At 37.8% G+C, this 26,646-nt stretch overlaps 2 protein-coding genes across 3 annotated transcripts in view; one reads left to right on the plus strand and one right to left on the minus strand.

Annotated features, from left to right (window-relative positions):
* The window catches only part of PDGFD (platelet derived growth factor D), a 226,782-nt gene that overhangs the window by 86,454 nt on the left and 113,682 nt on the right, over positions 1-26,646 (minus strand). The window lies entirely within an intron of this gene.
* The window catches only part of DDI1 (DNA damage inducible 1 homolog 1), a 32,412-nt gene continuing 5,766 nt past the window's right edge, over positions 1-26,646 (plus strand). The window contains exon 1 of the mRNA XM_082339978.1: positions 1-26,646. This exon is cut by the window's right edge and continues 5,766 nt beyond it. Coding sequence (XP_082196104.1) covers positions 18,991-20,190 — 1,200 coding nt within the window. The 5' untranslated portion in view covers positions 1-18,990 and the 3' untranslated portion in view covers positions 20,191-26,646.

The following is a 26,646-nucleotide window of genomic DNA, read 5'->3' on the forward strand; positions in this document are numbered from 1 at the left end:
CTACATTAGACCTAGGGATATATCTAAAATAAAATAGGGGCTTGGGAAGTACAAAAACTGAATAAATTAAAAAGTACCAGAGTATTAGTATTCATTAAACCATTAGGATGGCATGTTTCACAAAATTATGATATCATGTGAGAATTTTGCATGGTTGTCCAACTTAGCTATTTCTATTTTCACTTCTGGTTTAAAAAAGGGACTCAAAGACAATCCTTTCATACATATAAAGAGCTTGCATGGAAAATACACTGAATACCAACTGGTTTTTACTATCCATTTCATGTTTGTGCTACAGAGTCCAAAGCCTCGATAGAAACACATTCTCTCTCAATCTATCAACTTTTGAAAATTAGTAAGCTCTGAAGAAATATTTGCTGAATGAATCCTTCTGAGATTCTGCACACAGGGAGAGCTCTTTTACTTTATTTGCACAGCACCATGTGTTTAATCAATCCACTGATCTTATTATAGGCTAATTTAGGCTGCAAGTAACAGATGACCAAACTGAAAAATGATTTAATAAAATGTGTCCTGTCACATAGGCAATGTAGAGTTAGAACATATTCAGGGTTGGTTAATTCAAGGCTTTGCAACGTAGTCATGGGCTTCTACTTTTCTCTGCTGCCATCCTCGGTGTATTGGCTGTTCTCCTCAAAATGTTCTCCTCCAGCTATCTCCTCCTCACAGGGTAGGATTCAGAGGCCAAAGAAAGGGCTTTTCCCCACATGTGTCTCTTTTTAAGAAAGCAGAAATCTTTCTGGAACCCCCATGCCCACCCCAAGCAGGCACACCCTCTGTCTCACTGGGCATGTTTGCAAGTCTACTCCAGTCCCGGTAAGGGGAATGGAGTTACCATGACTGGCTCATACTCATACAACATACTCCCTGGGCTGGGGGCAGCTGAGCCTCCCCTGAAGCCCATGTCCACCCATCATGGTTCTGTGATTAAGAAAAAAGAGGCAGGAAAGCAGTTGGAGTGGCCACTAATGGCAGTGATTTAAGAACTAGCATGTTTGTCTGTGTTTTTATCAAGGAATAAAAGGCCACTTGAAAAATACATTCAACCAATACTTCCTGAGTGCGTGCTACTTCAACGTGGACAGGGCACCATAACCACTGCTGGAATGAAAAAATTAACGTGACACAGTTCCTGCTCTGAAAACTGTGTTTATAATCTGTTTACTGGAAGAGACGTTAGTAGAAAAATCTTTCCTTCCACACTGGGCATGGAATGCCACTCAAGAGATATTGGTCATATTAAAGTGAATTCTGTAAGGAAATCTCTGACTTTTTTAGCCCTCAGAAATCTCTCTTGCCTTAAAAAAATCTGTTAACATTCCTTGGGTGTTTTTCCTGTCTGTTTTATTATTCATTATATAGAAACAAGTGCTAAGGACATCAGATAGGAAGTAAGACTGACTTCTATCCACCGGAAGCTGAGTCTCGGTCCACATAGTCAAACGTTAGCCCTCATCTCCTGCTTTCTCCAGTTCAAGTTTCCAGTCTAGCATTCAATATAGCCTTCATCATTGTCCTGTCCAATGCCTCACACCCTCCATTATAAAAAATATAGTTCTTAAAATTAGGAATCTTCATAAACCCCAAATGCTTAAACACAAAAGTATCCAATAAACAGTAACTGAAGTTTGGAAGTTTTGATTTTTTTCTCTCACCTACAGGATTTTTTGTGGGTGCCTGACATATGTCTTACAAAGACATATTCAGCTGGCATTGCCTACATCTTTATCTTATTACGTATTTCAGGATACTAACTTTTGTGAAGAAGAGCTGAAGTCTTACATAGCTACACCCATGAGAGCCTTACAGAAAGTAAGTGCACAATATTTAATTGTTATGGGTGTTATAGACAGGATCCCTGACATCTTCTGATGGGCCATTTTGTACAGGTGCATCTGTCATTTATACCTGTAGAAAGATTTGAAAACTAGTACAGTGACAATTGTTATTCTCACTAGTAATTATGGAACAGAGAGATTTTTAAATTTAAAAAAATAAACAGCGTACCTCATGATGATATGGTAAGTGGGAAAGGGGGGAGGGAATCAGAATTTCTTGGGTCAGGCATTGTGACAAAAAACTTAGCATGCACTGTTTTATTGCCTTTGCCTAAAATACTCATTCGTTTCCTGTCCTCCATTTCCCAGAACGAAAGCTGGAAAATAACGACTGGGTCTTCTCATTGTTACATCAGGACATAATGGGAGCTAATAGGAGGCTTTCAATAAATATTTTTTGAATGAATGAAATTCAGAGTATTCTTAAAGCAAGATATTTATGTGCATTTACATATGAGGAAGCAGTACAGGAGAAGTCAAGCAATCAATCCATTCGTTGACTGAATAGGTTCATTTGCAGTTTTGAAACCAGAATTCACAAACCCTGCAGTCAAACTTATGACATGTACTCCTGCTAGACTGCTTTTGTAAATTAAGATGTCTTTTTGGGGTCTGGCCAATGCATGTGAGACCCTTTTCTTTGTGAATAGCGATCCAGGGGGTGCCCAGGTGGCCCCCAGTCCTCAGGGGTGAGCTACATTCAGCAATGTTTATAACCCATCATTGGGCCCCCGGCCCTTGAACATTCTGTCTGCTATGGTATATCCTTTTCTGCCTCCCTTTCATGCCCCAGTGGATAAATTAATCATTGAGTCTCAAATGCATAACACAGTGCCTGGCACAAGATGAGGCTGAGTAATATCTAGAAATAAATTATTCAATGATAATAAAAGGAAAAATTCTTCCTTACAGTAAATCAAATTCTACCACATTATGACTTATATCCATTTAACCATAAATTATTAACAATATTTATTTAGTCTTTATTATCCTGTGCAAAGTACAATAGTAGATATTATAGGGCACAAACACAAAAGACATAAGTCCTAACAAAGCAAGATATATAGATGGAAAATCAAACACATTTAATCCTGAATGCCAACTCCAAAAAATTATGTGATTTTTCCTGGAGTAGTGCATTGAGAAGACTGCAGACATGTTCTAGGGGAAAGACTACCATATATAATTATTAGCACCTACCCTGAGTGTGGAAGGGGGATAAAGGGTCATACACACATATTATATTTGCCACCTCCATTGTAAAAGGGCTAAGGTGAATAAGCTTTCTTAAAAATAAGTATGTTTGAATGGAGTGTTCTGTACTGCTTTCTACCTGTGTGTCTTTGGGAAGATCACTTAATCTCAGTGGCAATATCTTCATCTGCAAAACAGTGAGGACATTAACTTGTCCACAGGACTCCAAGGACCAAAAACAAACAAACAAATAAGCAAAAAAGACACGTGGAAATGCTTTATAAAATCTAAAGCAGAAATGAGAGAAATGTCGTTTAGCTAAACAGGCACACAGAAAAATAACACAAAGGAGTAAACAACGAATTCTACGCAGCAAACATTTTAGGAGTTCAGAGGATGGTGAGGCTTAGCCCAATTTATTGCTTCAAACAGAAGAAGTAACATATGTAATAGAATGTAGAGATGGAGACATACACTTAATATTTTAAATTTGGCCTTCCTTGACACAATTTCTAGAAATGTTAGGCCCCAGAGCTATTTCCTTAATTTTTTCCTAATAAATCTGAGATAACTGTGGCTGTCGACATAATACTGAAAATATAAACCCCATTAAGTATGACCTGATTTTATCCATTTACTCTCCCAAAGACATTACAAATAATTTATTGATAGCTCCTAAATGAAAATAAAAAATGGAAAAATGTTTCAATCTAATAAGAATGAGATAATAGGTATGACAAAGCACATAAATATTAATAATAGCAGTAAGTATTTTATTGTATCACAGCTGTATTTTGGTACATACCTTGTACAACGTTAGGAAACACAATAAATGTTTCTAGACTATGTTGAAAAAGGCAATGGAAAACATATTTTTCTATTTAGATCTAGGAAAATGACTATATTTTAAGAGTACTGAGCTTAGGATACGGTCATATTTTATACTCCCTTTTTCTTATGCTTTTACATAACTGCCAGGTTTCACATCTAGCCTAATATTATATTATTCCCTGAATGCATCTGTACTACTAATGGAATAGTTTCAAAAAGATAGGACCATTAATGCCAATATAAAGTTATTGAATTCATTATGTTTTAACTTCAGTTCTGGAGATTGTATATGATCTATGAACTTGCTAGACAAGTTCTAGGGCAATGCTATTCAAAGTGCTTGTCTGCTGTGTGATGAAGAGCCTGCTGGGTTGAAAATCAACATACTGCTTCCTTTGTCAAAAATTTCTTGCTATAAAAAACAATTTTAGCAAACTAAACAATGCACTCAGGTTCATAGTTAATTTACATTTGGTGCAAGTTCCTTATCTTATTGTGGACTAAGAACAAAGGGTTCATGGGAATGGCAGCAGGTCCACGGATCACATTTGGGCTGCACTGGTCTAGGGAAAACTATAAATGGATTGATTCTCTGAAGTCTGATCTACAGAATCACTAGCCTAATTAGGTAGAGTATTCTAGAGCTTCCTCACACAGCATTGTTTTGAGAGAGAAAAGGGCACTGGGGCCAATTCTTAAGTGTATACTATGATAGATTTCATTACTGTTCCAGTTATTCATCCTTCCATAGTTTCCTCATTCTTTGCCATGTGACTTTCCTGTAGTCCCTCTAGAGTCAACCACTTCATTTTCCTGCCCCATTGATACTGCACTTGGGAATATGACTTGATTGAGACAGGAGAATTCATATCTAGCCTAATATTATATTAGGCTATAATATATATAGTACTGGTGTGTCAATTCTGAGCCTAGGCCTTAGGAGTCATCCTGTGTTTCTATTCAACCATCCTCTGCTTCTGCTATTTCCATAAGAAGCACATATACTGGGTAGCCTATTAGGCTAACAAGGATGAGAGACACACGGAGCAGATGTGGATCCAACCTGAACGTAGGAGGTAACACCATACAAGCCTAGTCTATGTATGTCAAACTCTATCTGACCCCAGATACATGAGTGAGAATAAATAATTTTTGTTTTAGGCCACTGAGCTTTGGGATGGTTGTTACACAGCTACTGCAAATAGCTACTTAATGTATATATAAAAGGAAACTTTTAAGAGTCAAGGTGGAGGGGGGTTGCTGAGATGAATAGTGTTGGAAAGGGTACACTCACACCCTGGCTACAGGCATGGTAGAAAAGGTATTAATAACTATGTTTATGAGTAGCACATTCAGCAGATGTTAAAAACTCCTGATTTCACAAGTTCTGAGTATCCCCATCAGGGCTCTTATACAAGGAAGGACCATTCTTCCTTATTTTCTTCCCAAGTGAATGTAGCAAGGAACAAAAACAGAATGTAATGCACAGAGACCAGAAATCTGTTAATGAAAGAAGAATGTTTTGAACTGAGATATAAAAGACTTTAACCATTTACTAGAGAAGAGGAATTTTAATCTAATAATAGACATATATAAAGTTATAGTCTTCAGTTTGCTTTCTTAAAATAGTCATGCTAAAGTAGCAGATTCAACTGATTTCCTATTATTCTTTGTATTTTCCTTTCAAGTTCTAACTTAATGGATCCCATGTCCAAAATTCATAGTTGGACGCAACAGCTCAGAGAGACAACCGCATTAATTTACATAGCTTCTGTAAGTAGACTGGACAAACAGGATTGCTTATAGAAAATGCTTTCAAAATTATTATTTAGAGCATGATAGTATAATAACATATACTTTCTGTAGCACTAAGAATGGATTTTACCCCTCCAATTCCCTAGGTCAGTTTCCAAAATACTTGGTTCCAACCACACCATGAGGAAAGAAAAATATGACCTTAAGATTTTAAAAAAGTGAAACAATATTTTATCTTGGTTTCTGTTTTTACAGTGTTAAGCCACAATTTAGTGTATATATCTGAACCTTAACAAATATTAATTAAATTTAGGTCTGTATACACACACTAAACTTACAGGCCATTTTTGCTGTTGTTAAAGTTTCCTGTATACTATTCGATACTATTTGGGTAATAACTATATAAAAATGTAAAAACTGTTTTTATTTCTTCAAAGGTTTATTTGTTTGTACTTCCAGTTAGTCAAAAATGAAAACTATGGAACAACTATCGCCCGAAGGAACAAAACATACACAAACCTTTGATTTAGCAACCATAGCAAACTGCAGCAGCTCACTTAATAAAGTGGCTATAGCCATTCTGGGGGGCTCCCCAGGGTGAAATGTTTCCACTGTGTATAGCCCTGTATATAATTAAAAATCTGCCGTGACTATGACCTTGAATATCTGCTGGAATAAAGTATAATTAAATAACCAGAATCTTGAGTAAATAGCAGCTGCAAGATAAGCAACAAAATGTCTTCTGAGCAGTGTTTTATTTACATCTTTCTGAACTACAAACTTCTTTGCTCCAATGCATTTCAAACAGCATCCTGTCTTTTCAGGAAGATCTTGATCTCAAAATATTCAATCATCCTTTTGCAGTTAAGGCAAACTTTCTTCCATCTCACTCAACTCACCTAAGACAGACTTATATAATCATTCTAGAAATGCTCCTACCTACTGGGCAATATTTAAGAAGTGCTGATTTTGCGTACAAGGGGAAAAAGATGCCACTAACTTGTATCAATAGTTCTGTTTTTTTCATAAAAAAGCACACTATTGATCCATTCTTGGTAAATTTCACAATTTCTCCTAATGTCTTATCTTAACATCATGTAAAGACAATCCACTGTTAAGAAATGTCACATATCTTTTCCTTGAAACACATTATGTAGTCATAGACTAAAGATTACATAAACATGATCAGGAGATTTGCTAAACACATGCTCAGCATTTCTCTTTCAACAACGAACTAGTATTATGCCACCATGGACACTCAAATGGAATTTTATAGGTTGGCAAAATGCTTATTACAATTTACACAGTTACTGCAGAAATTCTCTTAGAAATGATTTCCCTATTACATCTAAAAGCCATATTCAGAGAGAAATTATCACAACTTGTGTCTCTAACATTGGCCATATTTTAATATAAAAACATTGCTAATCTAAGGAAAAAAGGTGTACAAACTTGGGACACTCTGACTAATGTTAGTATGATCCCAAACGTATCTTCAACATTGCTTTTGACAACCTCTTATAAACTTGAACATATGTGTGATAGTGTAATGTTAACTAAGGCTATGAGGAATAAAAATCACTTGAGTGAAGAGGTACTTCCCCCCTTTGTGACTCTTGTGAACAAAAAGGTCTCACAAAGTACATAATTTGGCACTTAGTGTCAAGAAGGAGTTTTCATCTTGGGCTATAAATTTAGATGATAAAATAGCTAAATCAAAACATCTCCAAAAAAAAAAAAAAATCTCCAAGTATATGCTTAAGAATACATTTGAACATGATGATATGATACAAAGAAAAATGAAACAAGACGTTTATTCATTACCTATAACGCTGCTATTCTAACCATATTTCAAATGTAAAACAAATTGGTCAGAGAATATGAATTTTCTTCAAAGAACCACAATAAGTCTCATGAATTGCATACAAATAACTGATACTTAAGTCTGTGTCTCTCTAATGTTTGCTAATATTGTCAAAACAATGACAGATACACATAAGGCCTCTGTAATAAATGTGCATACAAATTACCAATTTGCACACATAAGTGTCAAATCTGTATAACCTCTACTGAAGAACTGATCTCAAGAAGTTGTGGGCAGAATATGGAACACATCCTTAATCAAGTATCATAACGTGATTGATGCTTAAAAACAAGCCCACAAACCAACGCCAGGTGGACTTCTCAGGAGTCAACAGGGTATCAACACTGACACTCTTGTTTAAAACATAAAGAAATTTATGCACAGAACTAAAAGTGTCAAAGTGGGGGAATTGAATCTCAGTACATCCAAAGTCCATGCCATTAAGACTTATGTCAAACTGTCTACATTTTATTATATATTGTAATTACCGAATACATAAAACTGTGAGCTTAATTGACAGAGCACTCTCGAATCGGAATCAGCCAATTTAGAGCAACAATTGAGAACACTGTTACAGAATAGATAGAATTAGTGAAAGCTACACACCCACATTGAACCCGGAACCAGGCATCAAGATTTTGACCAGATGATGTGAGGTGTAAACCCGTCATGTTTAACTTTTTGTAAAATGTAAATGAATTGTTTGAGAATCTGGAAGAAATGACTGAAGAAAACCCACACACAGCACAATAGATAAATATGTAACCACCACCACCACCCCTGCCCACCCAAATTCATTTATGGTTGTTTCTCCTCAGACGTTAACACTGAGACAAGGATGTGGGTGCAGACAGTCTTTGTTTGGGAGGGCATTCCAGGATGCACAAGGGAGAAGTGGATAAACTGAGACAGGGCAGGGAGAAAACCTAGTGAACACAGCATTGCCGTGGGCCACTGCAGTTCAACACCTCTGAGGCACCGTGTGGAGCGGACTTCAGAATTGCCCCACAGAAAGATGGAGAAGCTGGGGCATTTATCCACCAAATCCCATCTTTTGCTGCTTGAGAGTTGTTTCTGGAGACATTAGAGCCCCAGCACTTCCAAGCTGAGGAGGTCTGAGCAAGCTCCCCAGAGACATAGAAACTAAGACACAAGGGCTCTGGAAATGGGAAGCTGTCAGCATTTACAGGAACACAAGCCTGGGCTCAGGGAGATGGAGCTGGGGCAGCAACAGTATCTGCTTCAAAAGTACAAGCATAACAAAATCACAGCTTTGTTTATTCAGCAGTACTGTCTTTCTAAAGCACTGATAAACTTTTCCAGCCACGGGGCAGCAAAGGTAAAGACGTTCTGAATCTGCCTTCCTTATCTCCCTCTTTTCTTTTGGGCACACCTTCATCATCTGACTGTCAGTTCCCACATGGACTCTCTACAGAGTCCCTCAAACGCCCTTTGCATTTTTGCCCCCGAAGCCAGTACAAGAGGTGGGAAAGCTAGGGCAGGCAGAGTTGTGTTCCAGCTGCACCTGACTCAGTGGCTGTGGCTGGGACACTGTCTTCTCAGACCATGAAGTGCCATTACATGCATGGTTCTCTGCAGTACCTCTTAAGGGTAGGCTTTCTTTAGATACTTGCCTTCCTGTTTTGATCCTAACCTATGCCACCCTGAAAGGAAGCCTGCTCCTTGGGCCTACATCCAGAGCATCAGAGTCTTAATTGTTTTCTCTGATGGTCTCAAAAGTAAGGTTCTTGCACCTCCAGATGCATTGGTGAGGGTAGACAAAAAGTAGTAGAAAGTAGTATTTAACCTATCCATTTAAAATATCTATCCTTTTTGTATTTTATAATGTTATACAGTACTACATATAGTTTGTAAATATACACATATTGAGAATGTGATCAAAGTTTCTTGTTGATTCTTTTTAACTAACTTCGAACCATCACAAAGGTTTGAAGGTCCTGCTCTGAGAGACTGCATCTGCTGTTCCACAGCCACAGGATCAATGACCACCATCAAAATAGCAGTTCTTCAAGGGGACTTCTAGATGGCTGTTACCAATTGTCCCAAGGAGTCCCCTACTGTCCAGTCCAAATGACTCTGGGCATCCACCCTGAGTGTTGATTTGCTCAGCTCTGTAAATTGCTCTGAGGATTTGGTTAAAAAATAAAAAAAAAGGACTTTGAGGAAGGTATGTGGGATGAGGCTCTCTCATTGTTCCATCTAACACATGACCGTCCATAATAATGATTCCAAACCATAATTTATGGGAAAGACCATACTTATACTTTTGGCATCAACCACAACAATTGGATTGTCTACTAACTTGACTTACTTTGCAACACTTTTAATTATGGTGAATGGATTGTCTTTTCATTATGTTCTCTCTGCTCAATAATAATTCTGTAAGCGCCTTACAAGCAGAACCTTGTTGTCTACTTCCTTTGGTTAAAAACAACACTGAAGAACAGCTCACAGACTGCTATGGTTAAAAACGACACTGAATAGGTTGTTGAGATAATACACTCTGAATGGATTTATTTTCAACTTTTGAAGGATACTTCTTGGGGTTTTGAAACAAAGTAGTGACAGACTCTTGCTACTACCCTGAGAAGCCTGGAGTGCAAGGTTGAAGAGAGTAGGGACAGCTCTAAAAGCACAAAAGCACCCAGTCCTAGTCAATGAGGGGTTAAAAATTAATCTGCATATCACCTTCAGGATATATAAATTCTATTCTCTCTTCTTAACTTTTCCGGGTTGTTAATTATTGCCTCTACTCATTGAGGGAAAAAAACTTCGGTAGAGTGCTTTTCTATTTACAGGACAAATTCAAATTATCTATCCATTAAGCCCACAGCAAAATCTTATGGAAAACAGATCATTGTCATTATCCCTAGTTTATATAAGAGGATAATGAGCCTCAGAGAAATACATGCTTTGTCCAAGGGCATTCAGATAATGTGACAAATCCAGTGAACATAAACCCTCCTTTTTTTTACTTCAGAGCCACAGCAGGCTTTGTCTTACTCATCTGTGTATCCAACCCAGTTCTAGTGTGTGTATATGTGTGTGTGTGTATGTGTGACTGTTTTTCCACTACTGCAGATATAGAATACTGATGTTGTATACAAGGATAGAATAATGTAACTTGATTAAATGTTTGATACTAGTTTTTTAAGATGCTTGTATTTTGTTGATGTTTTTTGTTCACAGAGTCACAATGAGTTGATATTTTCAAAGGAAAGAACTTGCAGCCTTCTTTGTAAGAAGTGATTCACCTAGATCCTATTTTATTATAAGATAAATTCTTTTTCTCTTATTGAGGTACCTTTTATCTAGGATGATCCTAGCTATTTTATTTTATTTATTTATTTATTTTTTTAGCAGAATACAGGATAGGTGAGTTTTTTTTTAACTTGGGTTTATTTATTTATTTATTTATTTATTTATGGCTGTGTTGGGTCCTCGTTTCTGTGCGAGGGCTTTCTCCAGTTGCGGCAAGTGGGGGCCACTCTTCATCGTGGTGCGCGGGCCTCTCATCATCACTGCCTCTCTTGTTGCAGAGAACAGGCTCCAGACGCGCAGGCTCAGTAATTGTGGCTCACGGGCCTAGTTGCTCCGTGGCATGTGGGATCTTCCCAGACCAGGGCTCAAACCCATGTCTCCTGCATTGGCAGGCAGATTGTCAACCACTGCGCCACCAGGGAAGCCCCGATCCTAGCTATTTTAGATGAAGAATTCAATACCAGAAAGGAATGATCTACCTAGGACTACAAAAGAGAAGGTAGAGACCTGAGGCTAACTGCTAGATAAATTTGCTACATATCCATCCCAACAAACACAAAGTATACCTCCTACCTTAAATTGTCCCTGCTTTTTAATTTAGGCTGGCTTACTGCAAGTTCAGGAGTTGATGATCCTGTTTGGTTTAAATTTTTCTCTAAAGACATAGTCTGAGAGCACAATCTTAGTAGCAGAAACCATGACTTCAGTGGGGCTCCACTTTTTGATGTCAATCTAATGCCAGTATATTTTATGTTGTAGAAGCAGTAATTTATGAGTTATCCTTAACATTTGGTCTAGTGTCTCTTAGTCACAGGCATGCAGGTCTCACCACAATTCTACATTCTAGATGAAACACACTGAAGTAAGAACGTGAAATCAAACCATGTCTTTGTTTAAGATTAATAGTAATTTAGGTTGTTTAGTAGAAAAATAAGGAGATACAGAAAAATAAGACTCAAAACTCAATAAGTTTTGTTAGGGTTGCCAAAGACATTTCTGTTCCATTTCATTTATAGTTTGTAAAGAAAAAAAAAAAAAATCAATGATCCTATCTTCTTTCCCTTCAACATCTGAAATTGGGTCTCTTATTTTGAAAGCCAGGATATGTGGTTTCTCTGATTAGTACGTGTCCTTTGGAGGCCTCCAAAGAGAGACTATTCATGTTCTGTGAGTAAGCAGCACTGAAATATTCTACCAATATATGAGTAAACAAAAGCATATCAGCAGTTAAGCACATTTTATGAGCTGAGTGAAACAGAATATTCATAAGTGGAATGGAAATGACAATGGAATAGAGGACAAGCCTGGGAGTTTCATGACTCTCAGAATAGAGAGATAGCCTACAGAGACATTAAGACTCCCAAACCATTCTGATAATAAGAAGGAAAATTCTCTGGACCTGATATCATTTAGATGGCCTAAGAAAGAATTCTCCTTGTATCTAGGCTGCTAAGTTTAATTTATCTGAGCAAAATAGGTGAGTTGATTTCTCTTTTGTTTGCTATTTTTTTTTTTTTTTCAATTGAAGCTTTTGTTTATCAGGCTTTCTCATTTTCATGGTTAGAATACAATTAAATTCTACAGACAGATGGGTTTTAGCCATGCTAATTACCATGGTGATCAATTAACTCAGCTGCTGTTTAGAATAGAGAAAGCTACATAAACAACCTGGAAATTTTGTCTTGTATAAGACAGTTGTAGAAACATCACCTATCATGCATATAATTCATAAAATATCCAAATGACCATGTTGTTGTGGTACAATGGGCTTCTTTATTTATTTGAGATCTTTTCAATATACCTCTCTTCTATCAGGAAACATACATCCATTCTATCTGACCCAAAGTGTCACAATAAATGAAGTGACCTGTCACATTACTGGCTTTTGTGGGGGCATGGCTGGTGGCTGGAGGCCTCTTCAGACCCTTCCTGTTTGGACTGCATGCTAATTACTCTGTGCCCTGGGGTTAGATGTCTCATGTGTCAGAAGTGAATATATGTGGACAATGCAAAAACCGGTTACTTTCAGAACGTTTTGCCCTGTATTATCCATACATGTGTAGTATTATCAACACCTTTTTAAAAATTAAAGTATAATATTCACTAATTACATACACTCACACTGAAAGCACTTACAAGGACATTTGGAAATTCCTGATGCAGCCTCTACACATTTTCTAATAAAATATCTCCACAGGCTAGACAGTAACAATCTAAGACTGATAGGCAAGGCAATGCCACAGTCCTGAAGGAATCTTCACTAACTCTAAAGCAGATGAAGGTGAACTGAGAACAAGACCTATGCAGATTTCAATCCAGGCACTGCATAGGCTTTTCCTCCTGATAAAGACTGTCTCTTAGCTTAACCAGCCAGGCTCTGTACAGAAACAAACATGGGCATTCATTCTGTTTGTCTGTGTGGGTGCCTGTGTGAATGCTAGGGTTCAGGGAGAAGGCTAGACTATTATTCCTTCCTTGTACCAACCCTACTATTCTACTGCATCCATTTGATGATGGCATCTACAAGGAAACAAAATGAACAGTAAAATGTATGTGTGTAAGAGGAGAAAGGAGTCAAGTGTGTGGTATGACACATCAAGGAAAGGATTGTTCCTCCAAACCCAGGGGGTAAAATTTAACTATGGCTGTGACCAAATCATACTTCCAGGTTGAACTCAGTAGCACTTTCACCAGTGAGCTTTCTGCATAGTCCTACTCACTCCCTGCACCCCTCACCCAAACAAGTAACCTCTATCTCCTCTGAGCAAGCACAGCATTTTATTTATACATCTATCACGACTCTTACTAATTTCTGTTACATAAAATGATTCAAAGTGCTTGAGTCTTATCTGGCCTAGGAAATATCTTGTTCTTTGGAGGAAAGTGACTCCTATTCATCTTTCTGTCCTCAAAGCCCCTACTCGTCCACTGATTTGCTCATAGGCAGTGGTCATTAAATATTTACTATGAGAAATTATTAACATGTTTCTGAGCTCATCTCCAAGTGGCAGAAAACTTAACTAGTTAAACAAATCTGTAACTTTCCAAATACATATTTTTTTATAACTAATTGGACCAAGCCAAGACACTTCCACTGGTTTCTCACTAGGACTAAGTACACAGGAAGGACAAAGCAGAAAAGTATAGAAACCACAAGTAAATTATTGATAGAACTATTAAAGTGTATTTGAACTTATAAATAGATCCCACTGGTATTTCTAAACTATCGTGACAGTGTTTTTGAGGTGAGCTGATTACAAGTTACTATAAACAAGAAAACGATAAAAAGTGGTTTGAATAATTTTCCTCAGTCACAGCTGAATTCGAAACATAAGGCCCTATTATCATTTCTGCTACTATTTTGTGTTATATGGCTACTCTCACAGCAGGAATAGGAAAATAAATACATTCCTTATCTAAGGTACACTGAAAGTTAAGAAAAGTAATTATCAACCCACAAAGTTATAAATTGTTTTTATCCTGTTTTTAATTTGTTACACTAAATTTATTTAATCTATAAATGTTTCCTTCACAAATTATAAGTAATCTTCAAACCTTCAATAAACAAGGTGGGCATCCCATAGATCAGAATATTTTCTATATTCTTAAGACATTGGAAGGGACCATAAAGTACAAAATCATAGCAGCAAACTTTCTTTAAAATGAAAATACACACACATGTATATTTAGACATGGAAAGTATATATATTGAAAACATTAAAAGTTATCAAGAGATTATATTACTTTCAATATGCAGTGTATACCTTAAAATGCATCTCTTTTTATGATAAGTTGTTAAAATGATAATCTATAAAATAAAGTAATAAATAAAGGCATGATAAAAATACTCCCTGATGAAAAGTGACATCATCTTCATTGCATTCTCAAAGTAATTGAAAACATATCCTGAGTGTGCACTTGCTCTCTCTCTCCACGCATGTGTGTGTGTGTGCACACGTGTGCAGGCATGTGTGGGTCTTCTGTTCATATTCTTTATTTTTCTTACAATAAAGAAAAACCACTAGCTGAGTTCCCAGCAGACTAATTTCTCAGGTCTCATGAGTTTCTTCAATTACATATGTTTATATATTTAAGAGGACTTATCATGGTCTTTAAGCTTCAAAAATGGGCAATACTAAAATTTTAATAGGGGAAACCTCCAAACAAACTAATAAAAAGCTTAAACTTCCATCAGAGCATTTTTAACATGTCTATTAAATGATTAACTACCTGAAGAAATAAATGTTATTCATTAGTGGCAGTTCTGGCACAATGTATTGTATTGCAAACAGAAAAACAGCGGGAAAGTTAGCTGTTTAACCTATGAATACAGTGGGAAACTTAGTTGTTCAGCCTATGAATACAGCTTTAAAAATTCTGTATCTTTCCCTAAATGGCATTGAAAATCTCAAGTGATGATTTAACTGTTTTAATAAGTCTCAATTACACTTTATTTTTAAAGTAACACCAGGCATGTATTTAAAGGAAAAAATCAAAATACAGCAAGCTAATATATTTGCTTAATGTGGTTTAATTATTGTATACACTACATAATGACATTCATGTAGTTATATTATTTTTTCAGATAAAAGACATTTGTTTTGCTCTGTAAAGCAAGAGATGGTACTTTAAACATCAACTCACTGTACTCAGTGGAACCATTAATTATCTGGATTTTTGCTGCATTAAGTTTTTATAAAGAAGCAAATTATAAAAGGTATTATTGTGGATTTACTTCAAAAAATAATTTTGGGGTTACTTACTTGGCCAGTATGAAATAAGTGTCATCTTTTCTATTTTATGGGTATTTAGACTATACAATGAGAATTGATTTTCTGAGTGATAGCCCTGAGACCTTGCAGGTGTCTCACTTATCAAAGAAAGATTCAATTATGTTCCTACATTGTACTTACCAAGGAAGAAAAGTAAGATTATATACTTCACAAAAACTCCTAAAGAAAGAGTTGCAATAACCTTCAGTTACCCAGATTAGTACCCCTAGATAATTCAGACCTCCCATTTCCAAGTGGTCTGTGCAATAAGGATTTAAGGTATAAAAACGTTTTACATTTAGGAGTATCTTTATATACTCCCAATGATCCCCCATTTATTACATAATTAAAAGAGGTTTTTAATTAAAATTTTGAGGTAAGAGAATTATACATATGGTATTTGAATCACCAATAATACTGAGTAAAATGAAAAAATCAAAGAATATACAAAATGAAGTACTAAAAAGCCCCAGGAGGCTGTATTTATCTTTTCAGATTCCAGGCTTAAACCTCTGTTGCAAATTGCAACAGAGGTTTAAGATCTGGATGGTTGAGTGGACCACAGAATCCGAAGGCTCCCTGCCAATCCTGACATCCTGTGATCTATGGAATGATGACAGTTAATTGGCCAGACCTTGAGTCTCTTTGCTTTCCACTGTGTGTTCTCAGTAAAGGGTAAAATAGTAAAAGGCACATAAATGCAAAATGCCACCAAAAGTAAAGAATTACAAGAAGATAATAAAACATAATGAATAAAACTTAATTATGTTCAGTATGAAGGCAATTGTAACATGAAAAAAGTTGCTGGCTGCTTTTGATGTGAATCCTGAATACCTGCTTTGCCAAAAAAAAAACCTTATTCTACAAAAATAATTTTATTCACTGCTTAAAAAGACAAAAACCCTAGTATTATCTCCCTAACTTATTAAGATTTTAAGAAACATTGTCTGAAGCTGGTTGGGGTAGGGGGAAAGGAATGTGGAATGTAAGCCCTACCAACTTCTCACCTGGTCCTTAGCAGAGTAATTTGCATATGAACATGTCTCACCTTATAGTTGTTCCCAAACTCAGAGGAAACCACTACTGATGTCTGATGAGGACACTAAGAACTGCAGAAGAAATTTATTGACTTAATATTGTTGGGCCAAAGGGCCATCCATCTCTATAAATAGTGAAAGATAGTTCTAAATAATTCATAATTTTCTACAAGAATATTATAATGCTAGTTTTTTTTCCCTTAAATTTTTATAAAATCCTCCTTATCATGAAGTGCTGCCTTTCCTGTTAAAGGCTCTAAGTCAGGCAGTCTTCTTCTCAGCCTTGCCCTCCACCACAGCCCACCCCCACATGACTGGCTTGTCATCTTTCTAAGTCCAACTCTTTCAGGAAGCCTTCCCTGCCCAACAGTCCTCTCCATATTCTGCATTTGTTCTGCATATATTGTTAATTTCTCCCACATTCTGCCAGATTCCATGGTACTTTTTTAAACGCCCGATTTGTGTGTGTGTGTGTGTGTGTGTGTGTATGTGTCCTCTATTTTAGACTGCGCTCCTTTAAGAACACAGCCTGTATTTAACATTATCATGTGCATCCCCAAATCTTTGCACATGCTTCACACACAGTAGGCATTCAGTCAACATTCCAAACATAAATGAATATGAGTACGAAACATTAGGATAATTAGAGCAATGAGTGAAATATAGTCCTCCATCTGAGACAAACACATGAGAAACAGGGACACCTGCCCGCCCCCCCCTAAATTCTTTAGACTGATGCAACATCTTTCTCTAAGTAATAGTGCAGGTCTTCTGACAAGACTTGAAATAAGGAGAGGGGATGAGGCAGAGGATGTTGACTACCTTTTGGTTCATAAGAAAATACACTTGGGAAGACCAAGCTAGGAAAACATGACCTCTTTACAGGGCAAAACACATTGTGAAATCTAAAGAAAAACAACTGGCACTCAAGGATTCCTAGCTGATTTCCTTTTGCCCTGAGGCACCACGTTACCCTTGCCTTTGAGCCTCCACTCTGGTATGGGGCAGGGCTGTGCCCTAGGGTCAGGGAGTGAGGCAAATCTGGCCTCCAGTGTGGCATTCACCATGCATTTTACTACAGAATAGATGTCAGATTGGTCTCCTCAAGGTTCCTCTCACTCATCCATTCAAGGTAATGGCCTATTTCTAACCAGTCTCCTATTTTAGAGACCCTCTGTGTTTTCCACACAATTCTGCTCCCCAGATCCAACGGGTAAACATATCCTGTCCATTCTACTCAAGAAACACTTTAATTCTCCACTGCCTCTTACATTTTCGTATTCTAGCAAGAGCTCCCGCTTTAAGCCGTTGAGAAAGCCTCTACCTGGCTCTCCTGCCAAATCGCATGTCTTCCATTTGTTGTGAGAAACCTCGTCCTTAAATCAATTAAATAAAACAAATAAACATCGCAAAGACCTGCTTCAAATCTCTTCCATTTCCTTCCTTTTCTCTTTTTTCTCTCCCTCTGGGGGGGAAGGGTGGGGAGGGGAGGATTCTTGCTTATTGATAATATTTAAACTCCTTGGGCTCATATGTGACTCCTTATAACTTGGCTCCAATGAATTTTTTCCCGCTTCATATCCTGCCATTCGAATTCATGTACAGATTTATCCTATTAAGACATTTAATGTCTCACATTTCTCTGGAAATAACAGGCCTTGTCATGAATTCTTGCTTTACACATACAATTCTTTTTGTCTCGAGTGACTCTCACCACTTTCCACATGGGAAATGCTCATCCTTCAACAACCACCTGTCTCCTCTCTCTAAAGACATCCCTCAGCATGCTGAACATGTCTGCAAAGTACTTACCTCCGGTATTGTGATTTACCCATTTACCATCAGTCTATCCCTAGAATGTGAGACCCTCAAGGGAACGCACCAAGTCTGATGTATCTTTTTTTATACCAAGCACATAGCCTGATACTTCCCATGTAGGAAACAAGCACTCACTGTTTGGGGGATAAGTAAAAGTACACAGAATACAATTCTCAAAGAACAAAATGTTAATATGTTGTTTAGGAAATGCTGAAACAATCTTTTTCAGACCATGGGTTAAATAGGCTTTGAAGGGCTAGCCTTGGAACCGAAGGGACTCGAGTGACTTTGTTTCTATGGGAACAGGCATTCTAAGTTCCAAGCAGCACACATACAAATGGACTTCAGAACACACGTGTCCCCTCAAGGTTCCACAAGGCCAAGCAGCAGGCACTGAGGCTGGCGGGTGGTCACGCAGACCGGTGAGTAGCTACACCTCCTTGAGAGGTGAATGAACCTTAAACAAGACACCAAGTCGTGAGGAGCAGCTGAGCCATCTACAGAGACCAGCTCCAGTCAGCCAGTGAGCAACCCGATGCCCTCTGCCCACCTGGCCTTCCCGGGCCCATGCCCATGCCATGCTGCTCACTGTCTACTGTGTGCGGAGAGACCTCTCCGAGGCCACCTTCTCCCTCCAGGTCAGCCCTGACTTTGAGCTCCACAACTTCCGTGTCCTCTGTGAGCTTGAGTCCGGCATCCCCGCCGAGGAGATCCAGATTGTCTACACGGAGCGACTCCTTGCCGACGACCACTGTTCGTTGGGCTCCTATGGCCTCAAAGACGGCGACGTGGTCGTTTTACTCCAGAAGGAGAACGTGGGGCCCCGGCCTCCGGGCCAGACATCCAGCCTGCCTCAGAGCGATTTCACCGGGACAGCCGTGCCTGGAACATCCAGCTCCCGGCAGCACCACCAGCACCAGCGGGCACAGTCGGCCCAGCAGTCCCGCGGCCTGGACTCTGGAAAGAAGATGACCTCTGCTCAAGGGCTGGACAGCCCCGCCCTGATCCGAAGCATGCTGCTCTCCAACCCCCACGATCTGTCCCTGCTGAAGGAATGCAATCCTGCCTTGGCCGAAGCCCTGCTCAGCAGAAACCCGGAGACCTTTTCTCAGGTCCTGATGGAGCAGCAAAGGGAAAGGTCCCTGAGAGAGCAAGAGAGACTTAGCCTCTATTCTGCCGACCCGTTCGATTTGGAAGCTCAGGCCAAAATAGAGGAAGAGATCCGGCAGCAGAACATTGAGGAGAACATGAATATAGCGATGGAAGAGGTTCCAGAGAGTTTTGGACAAGTGGCCATGCTCTACATCAACTGCAAAGTGAATGGACATCCTTTGAAGGCTTTTGTTGACTCGGGTGCCCAAATGACCATTATGAGCCAAGCTTGTGCCGAGAGATGTAATATCATACGGCTGGTGGACCGACGATGGGCTGGGATTGCTAAAGGTGTGGGCACGCAGAGAATTATTGGCCGAGTTCACCTAGCTCAGATTCAAATCGAAGGTGATTTCTTACAATGCTCTTTCTCTATACTTGAGGAGCAGCCCATGGACATGCTTCTAGGGCTAGATATGTTCAAGAGACATCAATGTTCCATTGACCTGAAGAAAAATGTGCTGGTGATTGGCACGACTGGCACACAGACTTACTTTCTTCCTGAGGGAGAGTTACCTCCATGTGCTAAGTTGGTAAGTGAAACTGGGCAAGACGAGTCTTCAGACAAGGAAATAGCAGATACTATTAAACATTCAGTCATGGATTCAGGACAAAAAAAGCATTGAAACAGGTTATAAATATGCCATCACATGAGGGAGTCTCAGGTCTCAGGAAATTATAAGACATGAGCTCACTGGCAATGTAATCATTAAAAACATCAGTAACCACTAAACCTGGCCTTGGGATTAAGTTCTCAGAGCTGTCACTACGTAAATTGTGATTACTTGATCTTGGCCCCTCCATTTCCCGTATCCAAAAATCACTGAACCTTATCCTAAGAAGGCTCTGGAGGCTCCAACTGATTTCCAGATAATACATGAAAGGAAAACCAGCCTCTTTAGAGACACTGCTCTATGAAACTATAGGATGGCTTGTCCAAACCTGTTGCTATTTTGCAGCATTCCCTGGAAAAAGCCATTGCTGCAGCTGCTACAATGCACCTATACAAAATTATTTTAAATCAGCACTAACAAGTGTTTATATTCAGAGAAATACATTTATTTTCACGGACTTTGTTTTCTTTAGGAAAGGTACTAGAAATGGTTAGTCAATTGTACTCTTGAGTTGATTAATATTTATAAATGTCCGTTTGGGCAGCATCAGGGCCCATTTCCTCATGTTTTACATCTTCCCTTCCCCTGGACTCCTGTGGAGTCATGCTCACTGAAATCCATTCCTAAAGGCTGTTTCTGCCATATTTGAGATAGTGGATTTTTCTCCTAGGATGTCCTAAAATAATTTCCTCTTTCTTCGGCATTCAAAGAAGCTCTGGTTGTAAAAGAAAGGCAATCAAATAGACTTTTTTTTTTTTTTAATTGTCATGTTTCTTGGAAACATGAAGATTGGGAGCCTCGTGCTTGTACTGCGGTGGGAGTGGGAGGTAGGGACAGGCGGTGGTCTAGGTCCCCTAATTCTCTTTCTGGTCTGTTTTATATATTAAGCTGTTATTACATAAATATTGTTTGAACAAAGGGTTTCACTTTTAAAATAACATTTGAAAATTTCTGAATGAGATCTCTAAGGCCTCATTCAGCTCTATGATCCATTCTGACAAAGCTACTCTCCATTACTACTGATAGTGGGAAATAGAAGATTCCCGACGTAATTACAATCCACAGCTAAAACCCTGAGAGACAAGGTTCAGCTGCCTGGGGCCATCAGACTCAGAGAAAATGTTTCAGGGCAGTAATCCATCAGGACTAGTATTAGAATACAGGATTCAAAGTCAAATAATATATATGTTCTGATTTTAGCTCTATATTAATTAGGCAAATCAGCTTACATACAGTACAACTCAATTTCTCGTCTATAAACTGTTTCAGAGGGGAGAGTCATTTTCAGCTACTAAGACTACATTATGAACGAGGATATCCTTTATGTTTTCCCAACAAGATCTAAAGCCACCCAAAGCCTTTCCAAAGGCTACAGAAAAAAAAAAAAATCTTCCCCTGTAGGTCTCCCTTTCTTGGTCGGCTTCTAGGTAAGACTAATCATCATTTTCTATAGAGTCTCCTCTCCCCTTCCAGCCATCATCAGTTCGCCTCCCAGTATTCTTCTTCTTTATAGGTGTTCCTATGCTCATGTCATTTCCCAAACCTTGTCTACATTTGTACCAGGGCTTACATCCAGTAGAGTAACTAAAAATGACAAATAGATAGACTTCTTTTCTACTTTTGTTTCTAATTAAGTACTAAAGACAAAAGTAATTGACAAAATGAAGGAAGAAATTCAGAGTAAAGCCAGGGATAAACAGTTAAATGCCTGTGAAAGATGGGAACTGACCTGATAAATGCATGGATTCCTGCAGGGATAAAAATTAGCAAACTCCTCAGTATTTTCTGCTGGACTGAGTTTCAGGTCCATTTATGCAAAAAACATATCTCATATGCGTATGTCACACGGGGCTGCTCAACATAAAGGTTCAGTATATGGTGTATCAGGATTTCTAACCCATAAAAGCCAATCAAAAATCACCAAATTTTTAAACTAAAGAGACAGTTTGCATGATATCAAGTCCCACCACACTCACTCGCCCTTCTCAGACGAACATCACTTCTAATGTAGCTATGATGTTTCAGGACCAGACTTAGGTATAATTCTTTGTTTCTTATTTTGAGTTGAACTCTATTATTCCATAACTTCCAAAAACTTGGTCTTCATTCTTCCTTTTTTCAAGAACACACTTACTTTCTTTGGCACACAACAATCCTTTTAATATATGAAATCAATGTCATCTGAAATAGTCTCTTTTGTAGGCTTTCACCAGATTCTATAACTGCTCCTCATTGGAGAAGTTTGGAATCACCTAAAAATTTCTGTCATGTTCCTTTGGATATATTCCAGCTTCTAAATATATTACTTGAGTAAATGGATTGGTAAATAAAAATACTTCTATTGAATTGAAAAGCAGTGATCTCAAAGAAAAATCAATAAACAGAGTGAATTAATTAAGCAATGTCCTTGCTGATTAATTTTTTTAAGATCATTGTTTTTCAAATCAGAAAGTATTTTGAAAATTAGTTGTATGGATTTAAAGTCTTAACTCAGTCCTGTGTACACTTGAATAGATCTTAATTAACTTTTAAATGGATTAGTTTTAGTAAAAGGCAGCATCTTTTGCATGTCTCCTATGTAAATCAGGTACTATGTAAAGTGTTTTACATATACTAGTACCATTAGTCTTCAGAATAGACCTTCAAAAGAGTTATCATTTGACTGTGTTTTACAGATATGAAATTCAAGCCTCAGAACTATTATGAAACATTCAAATATCCAAAGCTTACTGTTTTTTAAACTTTTTTTGACAACAATCTGCATTTTAAATTGTAACCAAGTTTTACATCACACACACACAGGCAAAAGCACACAAACATCTATCTTTGAAACAAAAAGATTCTTGAAGTAATATGAAATGTTTTATCCTTTCCTAGCCTATTTCTTTAAAATGTTATATTTTATTATTTTACAAATATTTCAGACATGCCCCACTAATTGTACCCAAGGTCTCCTGATCCACAGTTTGAAAGGCCCTGACCTCCCAGATTGCCTGATTCAAGTCCTTCTGATTTCAAATGCCAAGTTCTTTCTAATATGTAACCTTCTTGACATGACTCATTTTAATTCTAGATACTGGCACAAAACTGTTTCAAAGTTTCATTTTATGAAGACTACCAAAACACTACCAGTAAAAATGGAAACAGAGCAGCAGTAATCAGAATACACTCAGCAATTATTTACTGAACATCCATGAAACAAGCACTGAGCCAGGTTTTTATAAGCATGAAAATGAATAAGGTAGAGTTCTAGACCTCAAGGTGATTACACCTTTGTGTAGAGGTAGGAGACAGTCTTGTGATCAACTAAGAACAAACAAGGTAGACATGTAATCAGTACTATGTTAGTGCAAATGAAGGAATAAATTTTAATTGGGGAGTTATTTTTAAAATAAATAAGCAAGCCAGTAAAATGTACTTTCAATATGTCTAAAATGACCATCACTGATGCTAGAAAAAACAAACAACGAACCATACTCTCCTCCTAAAGTTCAGGTTGCTAATATACAACTTACAAGTATCTACTCTTGGGAATTTACTACCTGAAAAATGATGAACAGTTCTTCATTTTCTTTATTCCCATTAGAAATCATGATAAAGTAGACCACATGATGAAATAGACATAACCTGTTTAAAATAACAAGCCATTTTAAAATTCCATCAAGCCTTTGCTTTCACCAATGTCCACTGAAATACCCATCTTACCTAAAAGAAAATCACTTTGTTAATAAGCATGCATTTGAAGATTATAGCAATGCATTCTGCCACAGTTAATCTGGAAGACTGATAATATTTGAGATTAATAGAGCATATATATAATCCTAACTTCTTTCTTGAAATACCAGCTCATAAAATTTCTCTTGCTTCTAGAAGAAAATCCACTCCCCCAAGAGAAAAAGGCAAATGGATATCTGCATGTATGACTTCATCTTCACTGCGGGTATTAAATGTTGCCTTTTTTAAGAAAATGTTGTACTTCTTTCAGAGGGTCATTTGCTGACATCCAACATTTCATAAAGAAACACTTGAGTAAATGATGAGAGTCATCTGGGATTCACACCAGGAAACTGCTGATGAAGATATTAATCAACGCTAACATTTATAGTTATTCTTTGAGATAAACAAGAGCCTGGAAAACCAAAGAAGAGGGACAAAGGTAAAGAGAAGTAAAGGAGGAAGAGGGGAAAAAACCCCCCACAGAAATCTGAGTTGCTTTTAACTAATTATCTCTTGGTTTAAGTACAGTTTCATAAAGTAGGTAGGGACTGGGCTGAGATTGAGGATTGGCTACATTTCCATAATACTTCATCCATCATTGGCCAGTTATCTAAAAATAAAAATATTTTCACATTAGGGCCTGAGTCAAACTTGCTTTTGAACCCCAGCTTATTTGCATATTTGGGTCCATCCTTTAGAATCTCAGAACTTCTAAGGGTCTGTTATCAGAAAAATGGGGTTCAAGGTCCTGCTGCCCTTTGTATACTTAACAGGCAATCCTATCGAGATGGGCACACCTGGGGCTGTTTTGTCTTATTACTGCCCTGAATGTTTTGATGATTGCTGCTGCTGCTGCTTCTTCCTTATCCCCCTCCTCCTCCTTTTCCTCCTTTGGAGAAAGACTTCTATGAATCCAGCTTTTCTATATTCTAATGAGTAAGGTTTATTTTAAGAACATCATTAGAAAAATCACAAGGTAATTTCCTCCTATGTTAAAGTCCATAGGAGGCAACATGGATTGTGCTCCAGATTAGAGTGAAGTGTATGTTTTCGTGTTGTTGACATATTGCTGCTGTGTCCAAATAAAATAGACGACAACTACCAACACAAGCATATTGTAGGTAAAATAATCACTTAAATCCATCAAATTCTTACCCTACAACATCAATCTCCACTCTAAAATCTTACTCTAACGGCACTTCATTTACAAGGACCCCTTGAGATGAAGAGAAAAATTAATTTAAAATTACATTAATTCACCTATTCTCCCTTCCAAACTCATGTCCTGTTTAGGGATTCAATTAGTTTATCGGCCAAAATGTATCAGTGTTTTGCATTCACTGATGTCACTAAAAATCCAATATACTTTTTCAAGAGTCTTGTCATTGACCTATGTCATTCAAAGAGACAAAGGAAATGTAAGTTATAGTCTTAGCCTTTAAAAATTTTTAAAGTCCATTTAGAGGAACTAGAAAAAATACAAAGTAAATAATTCACAAATAAAATTTCATTCAGTGCTGAATCATGAAATACATTATATGAGTTCAGGGGAATGAATGCCTGCTTCCCATTTGAGATGGTAACTACAACAGGGCAGGACCTATTGGACAAAATTTTACTGAGCACCTACTGTATGTCAGGCACCATTTTAGAGGCTGGATTTCCTTGATGCAGGAAGAGTCTTATGTTGCTCAACTAGTACTCTGAGATGCAGCCAGGCATATAGGAGAATCTGTCACCTCCTCAAAGATGAATCATTTAGGGTCCCTTTGAGATGACCCAACTAACACAACCAGAGTTAGCATACAGCTGATTCTCAGGTTAAACTTGAAGGTGAAGTGTGTGGTCTGTTTCTGCCTTGACCCACAGTGGCACCGTGCTCGACTAGCTTCCTATGATGGGCTTAATCTTGGAGCATGGTTCAGCCACTGTACACAAATACTTCTCTCAAAAAGACTGGGGGCTTATACAGTTGATGAACAACCAGCAACACAAGCAGAATAAATTAACACCCAGAGACGAGTTAATTTGGTGCAACATTTGTCACATACTTAAACTCCAGGGAATAAAAGAACAGGGGATCTCATGGACGGTGAGATACCAACCAGAAGGCAATTAAATAAATGTTTGGGCATTTAGAACACCTAGAATGGGGCACAAAATTACGAACAAAAATCTAATAAGTGCTGGGGTTATAACCTTGTTCATAATTATAGCTTTAATTTATAGTATTTTATGTGAGGCAAACAGTATCTGCTTAATAAATACAGATTTGAATGAATATAATAGACAAAGTTCCATTGTTATTAATAAACTGACATAGAGAAGGTGTGGCTTTTAATTTAACTCAGTTTTTATATTAAAGTACGTAAGGTAAAACTAAATCATATCTAGACAGTAAGATTATCTTTGTATAATTAGAATAAATAGGTTTGGGTTAACTGCATGGCTAATATTTATATGCATAGATTTAAGTGTAAGTGATTCAAGAAACAAACCCTTAACATGCTTCTAATCTGGTAAAGCTGCCAATTGTTCCACACTAAGAGCAATTTAACTAGTACTTGCAGTAGCCAAATCACCCCCGTTTATCTGGGACTGTCTTCGTTTTAAAACTGATAGCTCAGCATGCTGGCAACTCCCTCAGTCTCAGGCAAACCAGAAAAGTTGGTTAGCCTATAAGTGTTGGAAGTAGAGTTTTCATTTCAAGCACATGAGCATGCTGTGGGCACCTCCAAACACGCTGCACTT

The sequence above is a fragment of the Balaenoptera borealis genome, assembly GCF_965194805.1.
Source record: "Balaenoptera borealis genome assembly, chromosome: 11".
NCBI classification, from domain to species: domain Eukaryota; kingdom Metazoa; phylum Chordata; class Mammalia; order Artiodactyla; family Balaenopteridae; genus Balaenoptera; species Balaenoptera borealis.